At 39.7% G+C, this 15,637-nt stretch overlaps 1 protein-coding gene across 2 annotated transcripts in view; it reads left to right on the top strand.

Annotated features, from left to right (window-relative positions):
- SLC5A7 (solute carrier family 5 member 7) overlaps window positions 1-15,350 on the top strand; it is a 382,470-nt gene extending 367,120 nt beyond the window's left edge. For both annotated transcript variants that reach the window (XM_086934301.1, XM_086934302.1), the window contains exons 8-9: window positions 10,165-10,382; window positions 14,043-15,350. In XM_086934301.1, coding sequence (XP_086790427.1) covers window positions 10,165-10,382; window positions 14,043-14,666 — 842 coding nt within the window. In that variant the 3' untranslated portion in view covers window positions 14,667-15,350. The remainder of the gene's footprint in view (window positions 1-10,164; window positions 10,383-14,042) is intronic.
- Window positions 15,351-15,637: the final 287 nt, after the last annotated feature.

Genomic DNA, 15,637 nt, shown 5'->3' with positions numbered 1-15,637 from the left:
AGAGTGCATGTGGAACAGGTGTATGGGCGGTTAACTGTGTGCATGTGTGTGTTGGTGAGTGAATGGATATCTCAGTGCTACATGTCCAAGTAAGAACATATGTAAAACACAGTGCATGTGAGAGTTGGTATATATAAATGACTATACATGAGAGCCAGTGATTGTGCGAGTGGCTGTATAGATCATTGTGCACTTGTATCAGTGATTGTATAAGAGAGTAAGTATGTGTTAGTATATGTTTGAATAAGTAAGGTGTTGTGTGTATAACTGTATAGTTGAGGACATGGAAGTGTGATTGATTCTTTGCATGACTGACTAGGTGTGTGAGTAACTCCATGGATGAGTGGCAGTGTGTGAGTGTCTGTATAGGGGTATGAGTGCATATGTTAGTGTTGTATTGATGGGTGACTGTATGAATGAGTGATTCTACGGGTGAATAAGTGGATGTGTGTGTAAACCTAGCAATCAGTGAGTGTGTATGTAGTAACTGGTATTGGTATGTCAATGGTTTCAAGAATGGTAGTCTGGATTTAACACTGGGTGTATCAAAGGTTATATTAGGGTGTAAGGAGGTGCATCATATTATCACATGAATTATGTCATCAGTGATGTCATCAGTGATGTCACTGACCATGTCATGAATGATGTAATATGTGACATCATCAGCAGTGGATTGCGGGTGCGCGAAATATAGTTAGTACAACTAACTATATAGGAGCAATTTCAATGGTTTTTAAAATGCTAATTCCTAACTATATAAGGCCTGAAACCCATGTTTTTTCAGTGAATTTGCTAGGTTTTTTAAATGCTAATTCCTAACTATATAAGGCCTGAAACCTATGTTTCTTCAGTGAATTTGCAAGGTTTTTTAAATGCTAATTCCTAACTATATAAGGCCTGAAACCTATGGTTTTTTCAGTGAATTTGCAAGGTTTTTTAAATGCTAATTCTATTAGCGGATAACGTTTAAATATGTTAACAGCCTTGTGGGACCACCTGAGCAGCCCTAGGGGGTCAGGGTGTTTCTACCCTGCCCCCTGTTTTGCATTCTACATGTTTGTTTTTCTGCTTCTTTAGTGCCTTCAGTCTACCTAGCACAGGATGAATGCCAACACTTCCTGGTTAGAAGTATTGACAGCCAATGAGCATGCTGCTTTCCTGTGAAAGGCATGTTGATTGGCTGCCACTACCTGTCAACACTCCAAACCAGGAAGTGTTGGCAGCCATCTTGTGCCTCGGTAGAACCAAGGCACAAGAAAGCAGTGAAACAAAGGAGCACAACATGCAAGGGGGGCAGGGTAAAAGCACCTTGACCCCCTAGGCCTGCTTAGGGGGTCCTTCAAGGCCCCTCCAAAAATTATTTTTGGGGGAAAATCGCGGGGGTACGTGCACCGGACAGAGTACAGTAAGCTTACAGTAAGCTTACTGTAAGCTTACTGTACTCTGTACGGTGCGCGTACCCCTGCGATTTTCCCCCAAAAATAAATATTTTTTTTGGGCCTAGGGGGGCCTTGTGGGACCCTCTGAGCAGGCCTAGGGGGTCAGGGTGCTTCTACCCTGCCCCTTTTTGAGTTCTACACGTTTGTTTTTCTGCTTTCCTGTGCCTCAGTCTACTGAGGAACAAGATGGCTGCCAACAATTTCTGTTTTGGAGTGTTGACAGACAGTGGCAGCCAATCAGCATGCAGCTCATACTCGGGAAGGTATAGAGTACGGTAAGCTTACGAGCACTCACGGTGTTCCACATATAGATATATAATTTGGGAAAATTCAATTTTCTCAACAACTACTGGAGCGATTTTCACCAAATATAAAAAAGGCACTACTGCATACCAGTCCCTATCATTTTGCCAAGTTTGGTGTAATTCCATTCAGCCGTTCAGGATGTAGCCGTGTCTAAAGGTCCTATGGAAAATTGCATTGGGCTACATTTCACATTCAATTTTTCTAAAACCTACTGGAGGAATTTACACCAAACATACAAAAGGCACTGCTGCATACCAGTCCCTACCATTTTGCCAAATCTGGTGTAATTCCGTTCAGCCTTTCGAGCTGTAGCCTTGTCAGAATGTCCCTATGGAAATTACCATGGGGAAAACACATTTTGGGACCCCCCTTCTTTCTCGGCCCCCGCTTGGGGAATCCCCCCGAAACTTTCAGGGAAGGAGCGGAGCGCAGCGAGGCAAATGTAAGGAAAATTGCAGGCAGCTCCCTCAATCGGCGCCAAAGTTATTCCCAATAGAATGTTCGAAATTTCCTATGGCAACTAGGTCCTAACTATATATATATATATATATATATATATATATATATATATATATATATATATATATATATATATATATATATATATATATATATATATATATATATATATATATATATATATATATATATATATATATATAAATCCAGGGTTGCCTCACAGCAATGAATTGCGCACTCAGGAATCCGTTTCACAGGTGATTTTATTATTCACAGTTCACACGCTACGCGTTTCGACACAACTTGTGTCTTGGTCACACGCGTAGCGTGCGAACTGTGAATAATAAAATCACCTTCGAAAATGATTCCTGAGTGCGCAATTCATTGCTTTGAGGCAACCCTGGATTTATTACTTGATTCGGCTCTTGTGGTCTGCCGAATTACTTGCGCCACCTGACATGGGAGCGAGGATCCCAGCAGGACACTGCTTTGTTTCTTCGGATATATATATATATATGGTTGAGCAAATGTGTCTCTCCTTCAGGAACACTCACGGAGCACACAATGGGGTTCTGAAGTCCTTTATTACGTACAGCATGACGCGTTTCGTCTGTTCCGACTTCCTCAGATGCTGTCTGGTAATTCAGGAAGTTCGTGTTTTTCAGTTCATTAAAAAGCCTTGTTGGGATCCTCCTACCCAGTGTTCAGCAAGGAGGGACTGCTTTTGTGATGCATTCCCTCCTGATTTTACGCCGCCATCTTGGAGTGCCTGTTTCTTTGTTTTTCTGTTGCCAAATTGTAGTTGTTTATTGCAATATTGAGTCTTTTTAATAAACTTCCATTCTTAAATGGGAAGAGAAACATGCCTCATCGATGTTGTCATGTCACTGGGTGGTTGATTATGGAGCCCCTCGGTTTGCTTTTCAGCCCATTTCATCAACCGCTTTCGGATGTTCTGTATCAGAGAGTGCCGGTTTGAGTAATTGGCTCTCTAACATGTCGTCACGTTCCAACTCCTGGTTAGCAGATGCAGGATCTCCATCATGTTGGTGGTTTATATATAAAAGTCATCACCATGCAAAATATCTTAGAGCTGGGTATCCCATTAGATGTCCTCCATATTTAGGAGCTTACCTCATGTGTATACTGCAAACAATTAGGGCTCTTTTATTTGTATTCAAATGTATAGAGAGAGCCCTTAGACAATCACATAGTCCCCTGTGAACAATGTGACTACATTTTGAAATGTAATATCTATATGTTCGATAGCATATTGTTATCTAAAATTTAGAATACCAATAGCTGATGCATTGAACATCAAATCAAATTATCAGCTAGAATTCACAAATTATGATACACAATGGCAAATGCTCTTATGTACAAAGAAGAGGGAAGATTTTATAAATTAATTCATTTGTATATGATATAGCGTTATATGCTGTCTGCAGTCTTGGAAAGGTGTTACATGACTCCCAATGCGGCTTATCTGTAAACGCTGATCTCTTGTTTCCAGCCAAAGCCAATGAAGTTTGATTGCACACTGGAACTCAAACTGATGGAGAGATAACATACCTAACTTAACACAATACATATTTAAATGAGCAGCATATCCTTTGATTACACATTAATTAATATCATACGTTCAACTCAAACCATTGTTAAAAAAACTTATTCAAGAATAAAATTTTCCCTTTATCCATAGCGTTCCCCAACTCATACAAAGAGAAATCACAACAGTGTAATAATTTCAGGGATTAACAAGTATTCCCATAGCAATGGCTATCCAGGGAAATGCACGCAACAGCCTATAGAATGCTAATGTAATAAAGGATCATAGAATAGGTCAAACGAAGCATAATACATATAAAAATTATAGTATTCCGATACCATCTGAAAGCATCACCCATGCTCTGGAGGTGGCCATTTTAGTGGAGTCTATAAGAGTACCAATCCAACATCAGACTTATTGAAGCCTCCCTCAAACTGTTGCATTGAGAAAACTTACATCTAGATTACCTACCTAATAAAAAGGCCATCAAAGATAGTCTACTCGAGGAACCTATCTGGGAAGTACCAGGATCCTTCCCTGCACTATCAGTTATAGCAGGACATCGTCATGTCATAATATCGTGCTGGTTAAGCGTAATCTTGGATTCCCCAACTATTAGTACCTCATACACCTGAAAACAATACTTCTACATATTTCAATCCACAACCTTCCCTTGGTTGTGGCCATCTTAGTAAAGTTTTTCACAGAGCTGATTGAAACACCAGTTCTTGCTAGAGCCTACCACAACCTGTACAACAGTAAAACTGAAGGTCACATTATTGCTCTCTTAAAAAGGCCATCAAAGATATTCTACTAGAGAGACCTATCATGGTCATAGAGGCTTACATACCTGCACTAGCAGTGGTAATAGGACATTGTTGCATTGCAATGGTGTACTGATTAAAGGTCATATTGTGTTCCCCAGCTAATAATACCACATGAACCATCTAATAATACCTCATGAACCAGAAACATTGCACCTTAAAATTTTCATCCACATCCATCTGCATGTCAACAATGTAAAAACACTGGCCATTTTACAATGACCTACGTAAAGTAACCAAATACTAGTTCTACACTTCATTACAGATAAATACTGCCTCATCCACCTACAGTCTCCTTAGATGCATAAGGTAAGTCATGACACTGTATCCTGGGCCCTGTCAAATACAAACCAGCATAAAAACGTAACCAACCACTAGCAATATAATGGCAGACATCCCATGAATTAATGTTCAGAGTAACCACCATCTTTAAATGATTAGTTAGTCAAGCTGATACTGTATCAAGGTAGTCCAGTGATAGAAGGAGGTGACTGAATCACCTCCCATCCTGACTTTCCAACAACAATCCCACAACCAAAGCAACAAACGTTTCAGATCCTTATAGTGTCTCGCCCTCTTATGGTCCATTCAGGTAAAACCAAATTGGCAACCATCATTAGACAGTTAATCAATCACTCAGGAAATCCATAGTCACAGAACAATATTCCAAGCTCATATATAGTCCCACAAATAACAGTGACATGTATAAAGGCCCTTTGTAACTTGCACCAATCCATTTTCCAGCAATAAACTAAAAATAATTATGAAATTCCTGATCCATATTCAGATCATATTTCACATTTCTTAAGCGGTAAATCTATTTTGCCTCACACTGTCTCAACAGCAGTTCCCAATCACCACGTCTTGGATCACCATATATTCCATCAATCCTTTGAAAAAGAAACAACTGCTTGTCTCTAATGTCACAACTGTGTGACACTAGCGGATATGTGGCATCACCATTTCTGTATCTCCTTGCATGTCCAAGGACCTGATATCTCAGCTCTCTAGTGGGGTTACCTACATAGGTTTAGGGATTAATAAAGCGCATAGCTACCCTTGGGCATCCCAGCGCTGAAGCGAAACAGGACAGAAAGATATTTACACATGAATCTAGGGGTACAACCAAGTCTTGAGTCTCTTTTTAAAAGAGAGTTCATTTTCAATAAGTCAGAGCTCCGGGTCCATACTGTTCCAAAGTACACAGATCTTATTACAGCCACAAAGAATGACATATACCACAGACCTGGTATGGCAATTGATGAAGTATCTGATCATGTATTCCCAGACTGTGGTAAATTTAAAAGATGTCACCTTGTTCATACACCATTTACATGTGTGGAAACCTGAGGACTGACTTTGTAGCCATGTACTTTTGGAATTGCAAATCAGTCGAATAAAACTGGGGATAACACGTTTTTTAAATCATACACCCTCTTCTATATGTCACTGTTGCAGGTATTCTGTTTGGAAACAGAACTTTACCTGTGATCACATAACATCAGTATGTATGTAAGGGCTAAGTCACCATAACACAACAGTACATATGGGCCCAAATCCGACTAGCTCACAGTGCCTCACCTGTCTTCCTAACCTTTTCAGAGTAACAGGTGAATTTGCAACCTATAACACAACTCTCTTGTTCCCAGTGGACCCTGGAAACAGATCATCAACTTTCGTTCTCTTACTCATGCATGTCCATAATAAAAGAAAAACACAAGGAAAGTTTACAATAGTTATTGAAACTATTGTGCTCTATTCTGAAGCAACAGTGCTGTGATTAGAAAACATATACAACTGTCCAGAGTAATTAGTTTTATGAGCAAACTGTATACAATGAAAATCCCTACCATGGTAAATGATATATCTATCTAAGCCTACCCTCATCACAGTGATATAGCAGTGATCTCTGGGATTAGCACCAGACCCCAATTTGGCATTTGCATTTAGGTAGTCCGTATCTCAGGTTGCGCAAGGCTCTTTTCCTCTGCTAGAATCTTCCTCTCTATTTTCCAGAGGGCAAGTCTCGGATTATATGATAAGAAGTGCTCTGTTGAAAAACAGCAGCTGTGCCTCTGTGTTTTGTTTAAAATGTTAGAAACTGTTGTTTTACTGAGGACAGAAAAATGGGGCACTATGTTACTCAACCTTGTAGGAAATGTTCAGTGTGAATCCCAATAGGAAGAACAGAATAATAACTTGCACAGCGTATTTCTAAAATAATATCATGTCACAAAAATAAATGTGAAATGTGTGGCTGTGCAATTAGGCTAAAACAAGGGCGAACCAAAGTAGACCCTAAAGGGAGCTTACTACATCACAGAGGGGTAGATTTACAAATGTTTTGCATTGGGTTAGCGTCACAAAAGTTGCACTAACCAGCACAAAATATTATTTCTGAATTTACTTTCCAGTGCAAAATTCTTTTTGAGCCGGAAAGCACCCTGTAAGTAATGGAAGGCGACCGGGAAGTACAGCTTTGCTTTAGTTAGCACCAAGGGGACATTACATGGGTGGTACTAGAACATTCTCTTGCTGCCACCCATGCATTTTGTTACAAAACCCTTCTTACAAACAATTGTTAACAGGGTGTAGCACTAAAAGTGAACGCCACTTCAAAAGAGACATGAACAGGAGAAATGTTTTGATTTCTCTTCTGTTTTCCAACTTTGCATGCATGCATGCTGCACTGTCCAGAACACATACACATTGGGAAAATTGGTTTACCTTGCTAGGCATAGTATTTTGTACAGGAAGGCCCCCCCTGCCTGTACAAAACTTATGCTAGACTAATGCACGCACCCTCTGGCTATGGTGTTAAAGGTGTGTGCCTGGCGCACAGCAGCCAAATTAGCACTGGTGCTAGGGAAAGAGGAGAAGAGAGCCATATGTCTGTAGATATGGTGCTCTCTTGCTCCCTTCCTGTCACACAATGCAGAGCAGCCTCTTTGGGTGCTGCGATGCGTTGTGTGCCTTTTTTGAAAATCTGGCCCCATGACTTTCTTTGTTAATAGTGTTCTAACCCTTGTACAGTGGATAGGATATCCCAAAGTGTGTTGAGAATTCTGTACACTTCTTTGCTAGATCTAGTGTATGTTGTGATAAAAGGCAACCAACCCTCAGCCTCCTCTTTCTAGTTTTGACCCCTTACAAGGCTCTTTCTAGGGATAGCATCCTCCCTATTTTTAGTCTTCCTCAAAATCTAAGTTTTGTAATTCCTTTGGATCATTTGGTCAATTAATAATAAGCAGTTCTCATGAAAATTCACGTCCTCACTACAACTTCCCTGAATATGAAGCATTTCTCAGAAAGGTATTGCCTTCATGATACTAGCCGGATGTGTACTTGCTGGTTGTAATTGACTAATACATGCAGTTGTTTTTCTAAAAAAGGGTGCTTTGGATTTTCTTTTCTGAGATGTAAAGCAATAAATCTACAATGTGAGTCCTTAGTAGGACGAGTATGTCCAGATGTGGGTCCCGTGCAAACTGTGTCACTGGAATCAATCTATACCTGGCTGATGAGCCCTAACTAGGAGGAAACTGGTCCGGGGTTGCTTTTACTCCGGTTCAGGTAAGATCTAGCCTGGCTGTTTGGGCTCCCTTTTCCCATTGGAGCAGGTTCAAGACTGATTTGCATATGGATTAGCGCAAACTGAGGTGGCATGGTGTGCAAAATAACAATGAACTGGGATGCATGTGTCTCACTAGTGTTTGAGATTAATTCATGCACTGCATCCATCACTTTTTGTATACTTTAGTGTGCCACCCTAAGTGGGACGGGTATGTCCAGAAGTGGGTCCTGCTGACACTGTAGTATTGGAATCAAGCTAATCCTGGCTGATGAGCCCTAACTAGGGCAAAACGAGTCTTGGGTTTCTTGTATTAAGGCTCAGGGAAGACCTGGAATGGCAGTTCGGTCTGGACTGTACCCATTGGAGCAAAATTATGATGGACTGAGAAGCAGCCCAAGTAATTACCAGTGGCTGAGATTAATTCAAGGTTTTTTTGGTGTATAATATAAAAAAAAACCTTTTAGGCCTCTTTTACCATTTATACCGTCGCCCAAGCCTCCAAGGGTATATTGGGTCTCCCATACTATTGATTGAGATTAATTCACGCATTCCATTCATTCATTTTTTGTACACTTTAGAGTGGAAATTATATCAAAGTGGAACTATGGAATCTAAAACTATTTGTTTTCAACATATTTAAATATATTTGTTTTCTTTGATCTGTTTATGAACCGCCCTGAGGAAGGCCTGTTGAGTTCAGGGCAAAACCGGGTGGCTGTAAATAGAAATATTTGTTAAGTAGGAGCAATAAAGATTTAAGATAAGGGTCTGATTACGAGTTTGGCGGATGGGTACTACAAGTTCCATAGGGATGTTTGTGACGGACTAACCCTGTCTACCAAACTCGTAATAAGGTCCGAACTGTCTTTGTGCCTATAATTATACAAATATAGTAGGCTACAATGGTTCTGTCGGGGAGAACCCAATTGCTTTGAAAAAATGAAATTAAAGAGAACCAGGAAGAGTTGCTTGATACCTATTAAAAACGTATGACAAATATAGCATACACAGTGGTTAAATCATGAAACGCATATCAAATGACGATGGAACACATATCAAATGACGTTGGAACTAGGTTAAAGCAAAACTCCTACTAGAATATGCTTGCAAAAGATTCTTCTCATATCAATTTAAGCTTAAGTCAATATTCACAAGTAATCAGAAGGCTGGCAATAAAACAATTACTGACAAAGGTGACATGTGGTATGGTGACATTAAGTGCTCAGGGATAGTGGTGCAGTGCATATATACAAGGTGATATTATGTACAATTTATTTACACAAAGAATTAGAATGCGGTCAGAACGAGGGTAAGCAATAACTCTGGCAGGTTTGCTTATTGATTTGACACCCAGAGATTTGATTGATCTGAACCATGTATATTTGTCGATGTTTCGATCCTGACAGAGCATTATTAGAATGTCATGGCGGGTCTTCTTGACAGCCCAAACGGTGGGGTGAATCGCTGAGGCATCATTTGCTTGGTGAAAGCCGTCAGTGGATCTGCATGTGTCAGATAAGCTCAAGGAGTGAAGATTACTTCATAAAGTGAAACCCCTAGCACGATGTGGTAATCAATTCCAGAACGTGGAGGACACAGAGTTAATGAGGTGCTTTAGGGGGCCAGGCAACATCCCTGGATTGAAGCTCTCGATTTAACTGTGTTTGGCTGCAGTCTAGACTGCAGCCAAGCACAGAACCATTATAGCCTTCTATATACATACACAGGTTCTGAGGGACACACGGTTGCCCGGTTATTGCTATATTATAATGCTACAAAGGCAATGACTTATATAAATTTGGACCTGCTTTGGAATTTAGGACTGTAAAGTTCCTTGGAAACATGAATTAAAAAAGAGAACATTATTACATGCTCTGGTGTGCCTCTGCTGCTTTGTGAATTGTATGTTCTAAGACATCCTACTGTGCCAATACTTACTAAAATCTGTTGCATTATCTGATATAAATCACATGCTGAGATCATGAGTTTTTTGTTATTTGTTTAATGTCACAGACTGGAACCAGACGATGTATGGTTATCCAGACCCCAAGACCAGAAAGGAAGCGGACATGATTTTACCCATTGTGCTTCAGTATCTATGTCCTCCTTACATTTCCTTCTTTGGGCTTGGCGCTGTCTCTGCTGCTGTGATGTCTTCAGCTGACTCTTCAATATTGTCAGCCAGCTCAATGTTTGCTCGGAATATCTATCAGCTTGCTTTTAGACAAAATGTAAGTCTCTTCTATATTACAGATTGTATCACTTAATTCAGTAGTTAATTCAGTAGACCCACTATCTGACTTTCATTGTATATGTATGTGTAGCATTGGTCAGAACTTTATAGTGTGTGTCCATGACAAATTACATTATGATGCATTCAATATTGAAATTGAGATATTGTTTGAGTAAAATTAATATAAAAACCAGAGAAGCCAATTAACTATAAACTAACAAAAGCCAAGAAGGGGCGAAATCCCAGAAACACCACAGAACATGCATGCTACAAAAATGCTGGAGCAAACAGAATAAATGTTTCTTTCTTAAAATTGGTATAGATTGCTTACATGCTTTGTTTATTCCCCCTTTGACACTTCTTGTCTAAGGCCCATGTTAGCAATTAGCTAACCACGTAGAAATGAGAAAAAGATTAACGGATCAATGTTCCATACTTGAGCTTGAAACAGAGACATCTATTTATTGAAGAGATTAACCACATATACCCCAGGGATTCCATGATTCCATTGTTAATTTGGTTGAAATAAAATAAAATATAAATCTACTCCCACTGATCAGAATTTCAAGAAGCGTTTGCTTTATTGGTAACATCTAGTCACCCGATTACCTCATGTTTCTTGACCTGCTAAACTGATGCAGCAAATAGTTCCTAAAGTTGGTACTGAATGTTGGGTTTATTTGACTACTTGTTCTCCTCAGGAATGGTGCTCTTGAAATTTAAATTTGCAGTGGTTCTTGTACTGCTGAAGAAACCAACCTGGGATCAAGCTGATGGAACTAATTTTATCCTGTGTACCAGTTCCCATGCCCAGCAAATCTTTTACAATAATCTGAAATTCCCTGTCCACAGCAGCAGCTCTAAAATTTAAGAGATGCAAAGGCTTGAGTCCAGACCACACATATATAGTGCCCTTCTCAGTAAACAGCATTGTAAGTCAATGGGCCCAATGTATTTCTTGGCAGAGAGGGAACTCCGTCTCAATGGCATTGGAATTGCCTCCTGGCAAGGAAAAGGTCTACCCACACAATTCAAATGTGTGTGGTTCATAGTAGAAGACAGCAAAGACTACTCTGTCTCTAATGTGGTCAAACTTCTCTGATAGCTTGACAAAGTAGGGGCTGTCGGAGGTTTGACTATATGTCCCTCACCTAATTTAGATGGGAGAACATATAGCAGTTTTTTAATGCCCGTCACCGTCAGGAAAAACCTAGCAGTATGGGGCACTGAAAGTGCTCAATGCCCCCCTCGCAATGTGAGGAAACTCCCTTGGTGAGGAAGGCATTGTTTTTTTTATCTTCAAACGGAAAATTTTGCTTTGGGATTTTCTTACTGAAAATTTTAAATAAAAACTGTAAAGCTTGCCATGAAGCTCTGTAATGTTGGAAGAGCCATATAGCAAAATTACAATGCATTGGAAGAAATTGCAATGACGACGGTTCCTGCCAATGCTAGAAATGTCAGGTGGGCCGGCTTGACATTTCAAAATTTGGCACCTCCATCAGGGCAGAGGATAGGCCAACTGCCAAATAATAAATCAGACCCTACGTTTGGTAACTTGCAGAGATATTTTATGTTAGAATTACTTTCATAACATGTTAATTGAAGTAAGCTTGCTCAAGAGGGTCCAAATTCCTATTCAACAGCCAGGTATTCAGGTGATTCCTGAATTTTAATAGTCTATATTCTTTACTCTGGAAGACTGGTAATGTGTTCTAGTATTTAGCAGCCTCAACTCTGAGGATTTTTCTTCATGACTTTACTTCCCTAATTTCGGGTATCATGAGCGGAAACAATCCAGATGATTACAGCCCTTGGGCGGAAAGATTCCAAATAAATGTAAACCCCTGTGAGGGAAGATTCCACATAAACATAAAGGCCTGAAAGGCTGGTGACATTGCATAGACAACTCTGTAAACAATTAGCATAGATTAAAATACTATCCTTTTAGTCACTATCACTGAAGATAAAGATGTCAGTGTTGATGGCACATGCTCAAACCTTCATAGTCCATTTACTAATCTGGCTGATGTATTCAGGAGCATCTACCAGCAAAGGAGAACTATAAAAGTGGTCCTCAGATATGCTGTTTCTTTAACCCCTTCCATGCTCATGACGAGCTCAGCTCGTCATGAGGCACAGTGGAGCTGTGCTGATGACGAGCTGAGCTCATCATAAATAAAGTGAAATGACACTTTCCAGCACAAGAGGGGAAAATGCACAGCAGCGATGAGGTTAAAGCACATAATCTGGCATCACAAAGAGGAGAGTCAGGGATGGCCAACAGCTCCTCAGCCTTACAAGAATTGAGATTCAGACAACTCTTAGACATCTACCACTGTCTCTGATAGATTTGATTGTTGTTCTTAAGACTAATGATGATCCAGGCTTCAATAGGAAACATAGAAATGTGTGTTGCATCGATGTAATTTAGCCACAAGGGCTTTCAAAGAGTAATTAAAGGACAGCAATGAAATGACGAGTCCCGCTGGGACGCCACACTTGATTAATTGAGATCTAGATTAATATTATGGGTGATCAACAGTTGAAGCCTGTATTAATATGAACTCAGTCCATACAAAAGTGATGCTTCAAATGTCTAACTGTGAAAATCCTTGGGTGACAAGATGGTTGACTGTGTTAAATGTAACAGGCGTGTACAATTGTACTAGTACTCCAAGATTGATGCCATTCACCTACATCTTACGGTCATCAAGGATTGATAAAACCGCAAGCTCTGTGCTTAGCGCTTAGCCCTAGGCACAACTCAGTCTGGAAAGGATTAGCATGTTTCTGAAGCAATCTTGTGATGCCCATATGAGAGGCCAAACATTAACACAAAACCCAGCACTGGTTTAGAAAATAAGGACATAGCTAAAGGAGGTCTTAAAATCCACCCCATGCTTTCACAAGAGCCTGGGATCGCACGTGCTACAAGGTATTTTATATATAATTAGAGACATGCAGGGAGGTTCAGGTGGGTTGGAGAAGGTTACATTTTCTACAAGGGCTTCAATGGAGCAGAGGAGATGAATTCCAGCATCAAATCCTTGTCCTTGAGAACACACATTTTCAATAGTTTGTGCACTCAGCCATTAATGGATTCCTTCGAAAATTATTTCTCTTACACAAAATATACCTGAATTTAATCATTCCATGGTTGCTTCAGAACCTTAAGACAAAGAGGTGGCTTTTCTGTAACACAGGTGGACGAATTCAGAATTAAAGCTCTTTTTCCGAGAACTATTTATATTTTGCTCCAAAGTGTAACCTTGGTAAATTATTGAGATATCAGCACTGAATAAGTTGTGCAGAAATTATGTTTGATTACATAGGGTAGTTAGAAGACCCAAAGGAGAGAAGTCATTTTCCTTAGCTGTTTGGCACCACCACCACGCAGGTCTTCTTGCACCACATCCTTCTCTTTTTATATATTCAACAGTAGTTCCCAAAGATCACCTAATTTTAAAAAACATTTTAAACAACTTTGAATAGCATATGAAATATTGTATGCAATGCGTGCTAAGTGTACAAACTGCAATCATACACCCACTTTTTGTTAGTTGTCAACTCTAGGTTGCATTGTAGACTTGCTTCATCTTACTTTATTGCTCTTGTGGTCAGTTTTTGTCTGCTAAAATATGATTTTGTTTTTCAGGCATCAGAGAGAGAAATCATTTGGGTCATGCGAGCCACAGTTTTTGTTTTTGGAGCTGCCGCAACAGCAATGGCACTGCTTGCAAAGTCAGTTTATGGACTCTGGTACCTCAGCTCTGACCTTGTCTATATCATCATTTTCCCTCAGTTGCTTTGTGTTCTATTCATCAAAGGAACCAACACATACGGCTCAATCGCAGGTTACGTCCTGGGATTCCTGCTACGAATAAGTGGAGGCGAACCCTACCTTTACCTCCAGCCTCTTATCTGCTATCCTGGCTGCTACGCAGATGAAAACAACATATATATCCAGAGATTCCCATTCAAATTTCTATCTATGGTCACTTCTCTCCTAACTAACATTGCTGTCTCCTATTTGGTGAAATACCTGTTTTTAAGCGGGCGTGTGACACCCAAATTAGACATGCTGGATGCTGTGGTTGCTAAACACAGTGAAGAAAATATGGACAAAACAACCCTTGTAAAAAGTGACAATATAATTTTATCAGAGTTGGCGCCGGTGAGGTCCAGGCAAAGTGTGACGCTTAACCCCAATTTCACAAAAGTAGAGGCCTTCAGTGACTCTGATTCAAGCCCAGAGGGGCCAGATAACCACATCGAGTAAGAAACTGTTATAGTCAAAATGCTGCCCCAAGGATCAGCGTGAGCGCTACCGGACATGTTGCAATATGCAGCATTTCAGTGGAAAAATACTATTGCTAACCAAATGCCTTGTGGCACAATTTATGGAGGAAGGAATCAGGCAATGTGCAATTAACTGAAATATGGTGTTATTTTGCTATTACGGTTTTCAGTTGCGGTCATTGTAGTTTTGCTACGAGTGTGATTGAAATGAACACAAGCTAAAGCAAAAAAAATAAAAAAAAGATACCTGAAAAGTGACCAGGAGACTGGCCATTATGCTGATGGACCAATACATTATGTGTTCATTCTTGAAGATTCAAATATATATGTGTATTTATTATTTCACCCTTATGGAGCCATAAACAATTCCTATAGTCTGAACGCAATGTATTTATCAATAATACTTCATTATGTAGAGTTTTAGCAATAAAGATGGAGATAGAAGTCAAACATGTTTTCTATATTATAGAGTTTATTGATATTGCTAAACTAAGTATTTTTTTATTTGTATTTTTTCTACTTTAATTATTTTTTTAATAATTGCCAAAAAAGGAATTTTAGAGGAAGCAAATGCATTCAAGTAACCTTAAACGTTACATCCCTTCTTTCAGCCCTTATGCAGATGCAAGTATGTTGAGCATTACTTGTTCTGAAATGTCTGGAGCCACTCAAAAAGATAAATAGAATAACTCAAAACAGAACCCCCGCCTGATATAAGGTGTGAAGGGAGGACAATGGTTCACTTTACCTATGGGAAGCACATCCTTTAATAGGAAACTTGTGTGCTGAGAGTTGAATTCAGGTGTGGAACCATTTGAAATTTTTCATTAAATAAAAAATGCTGTTTGTACAAAAGCATTTATTTATGGGAAGTTGTACTATAAGGGCATTCGTTCATTTACTTTTAAATGCCTTTGTGAATTGACCCCTGAATGTCCAACTTCCAATCAG

Source organism: Lissotriton vulgaris, chromosome 8, assembly GCF_964263255.1.
Source record: "Lissotriton vulgaris chromosome 8, aLisVul1.2, whole genome shotgun sequence".
In the NCBI taxonomy this organism is placed as follows: domain Eukaryota; kingdom Metazoa; phylum Chordata; class Amphibia; order Caudata; family Salamandridae; genus Lissotriton; species Lissotriton vulgaris.
The sequence above is the reverse complement of the archived record's forward strand: the minus strand, read 5'-3'. Positions and strand labels throughout refer to the sequence as shown.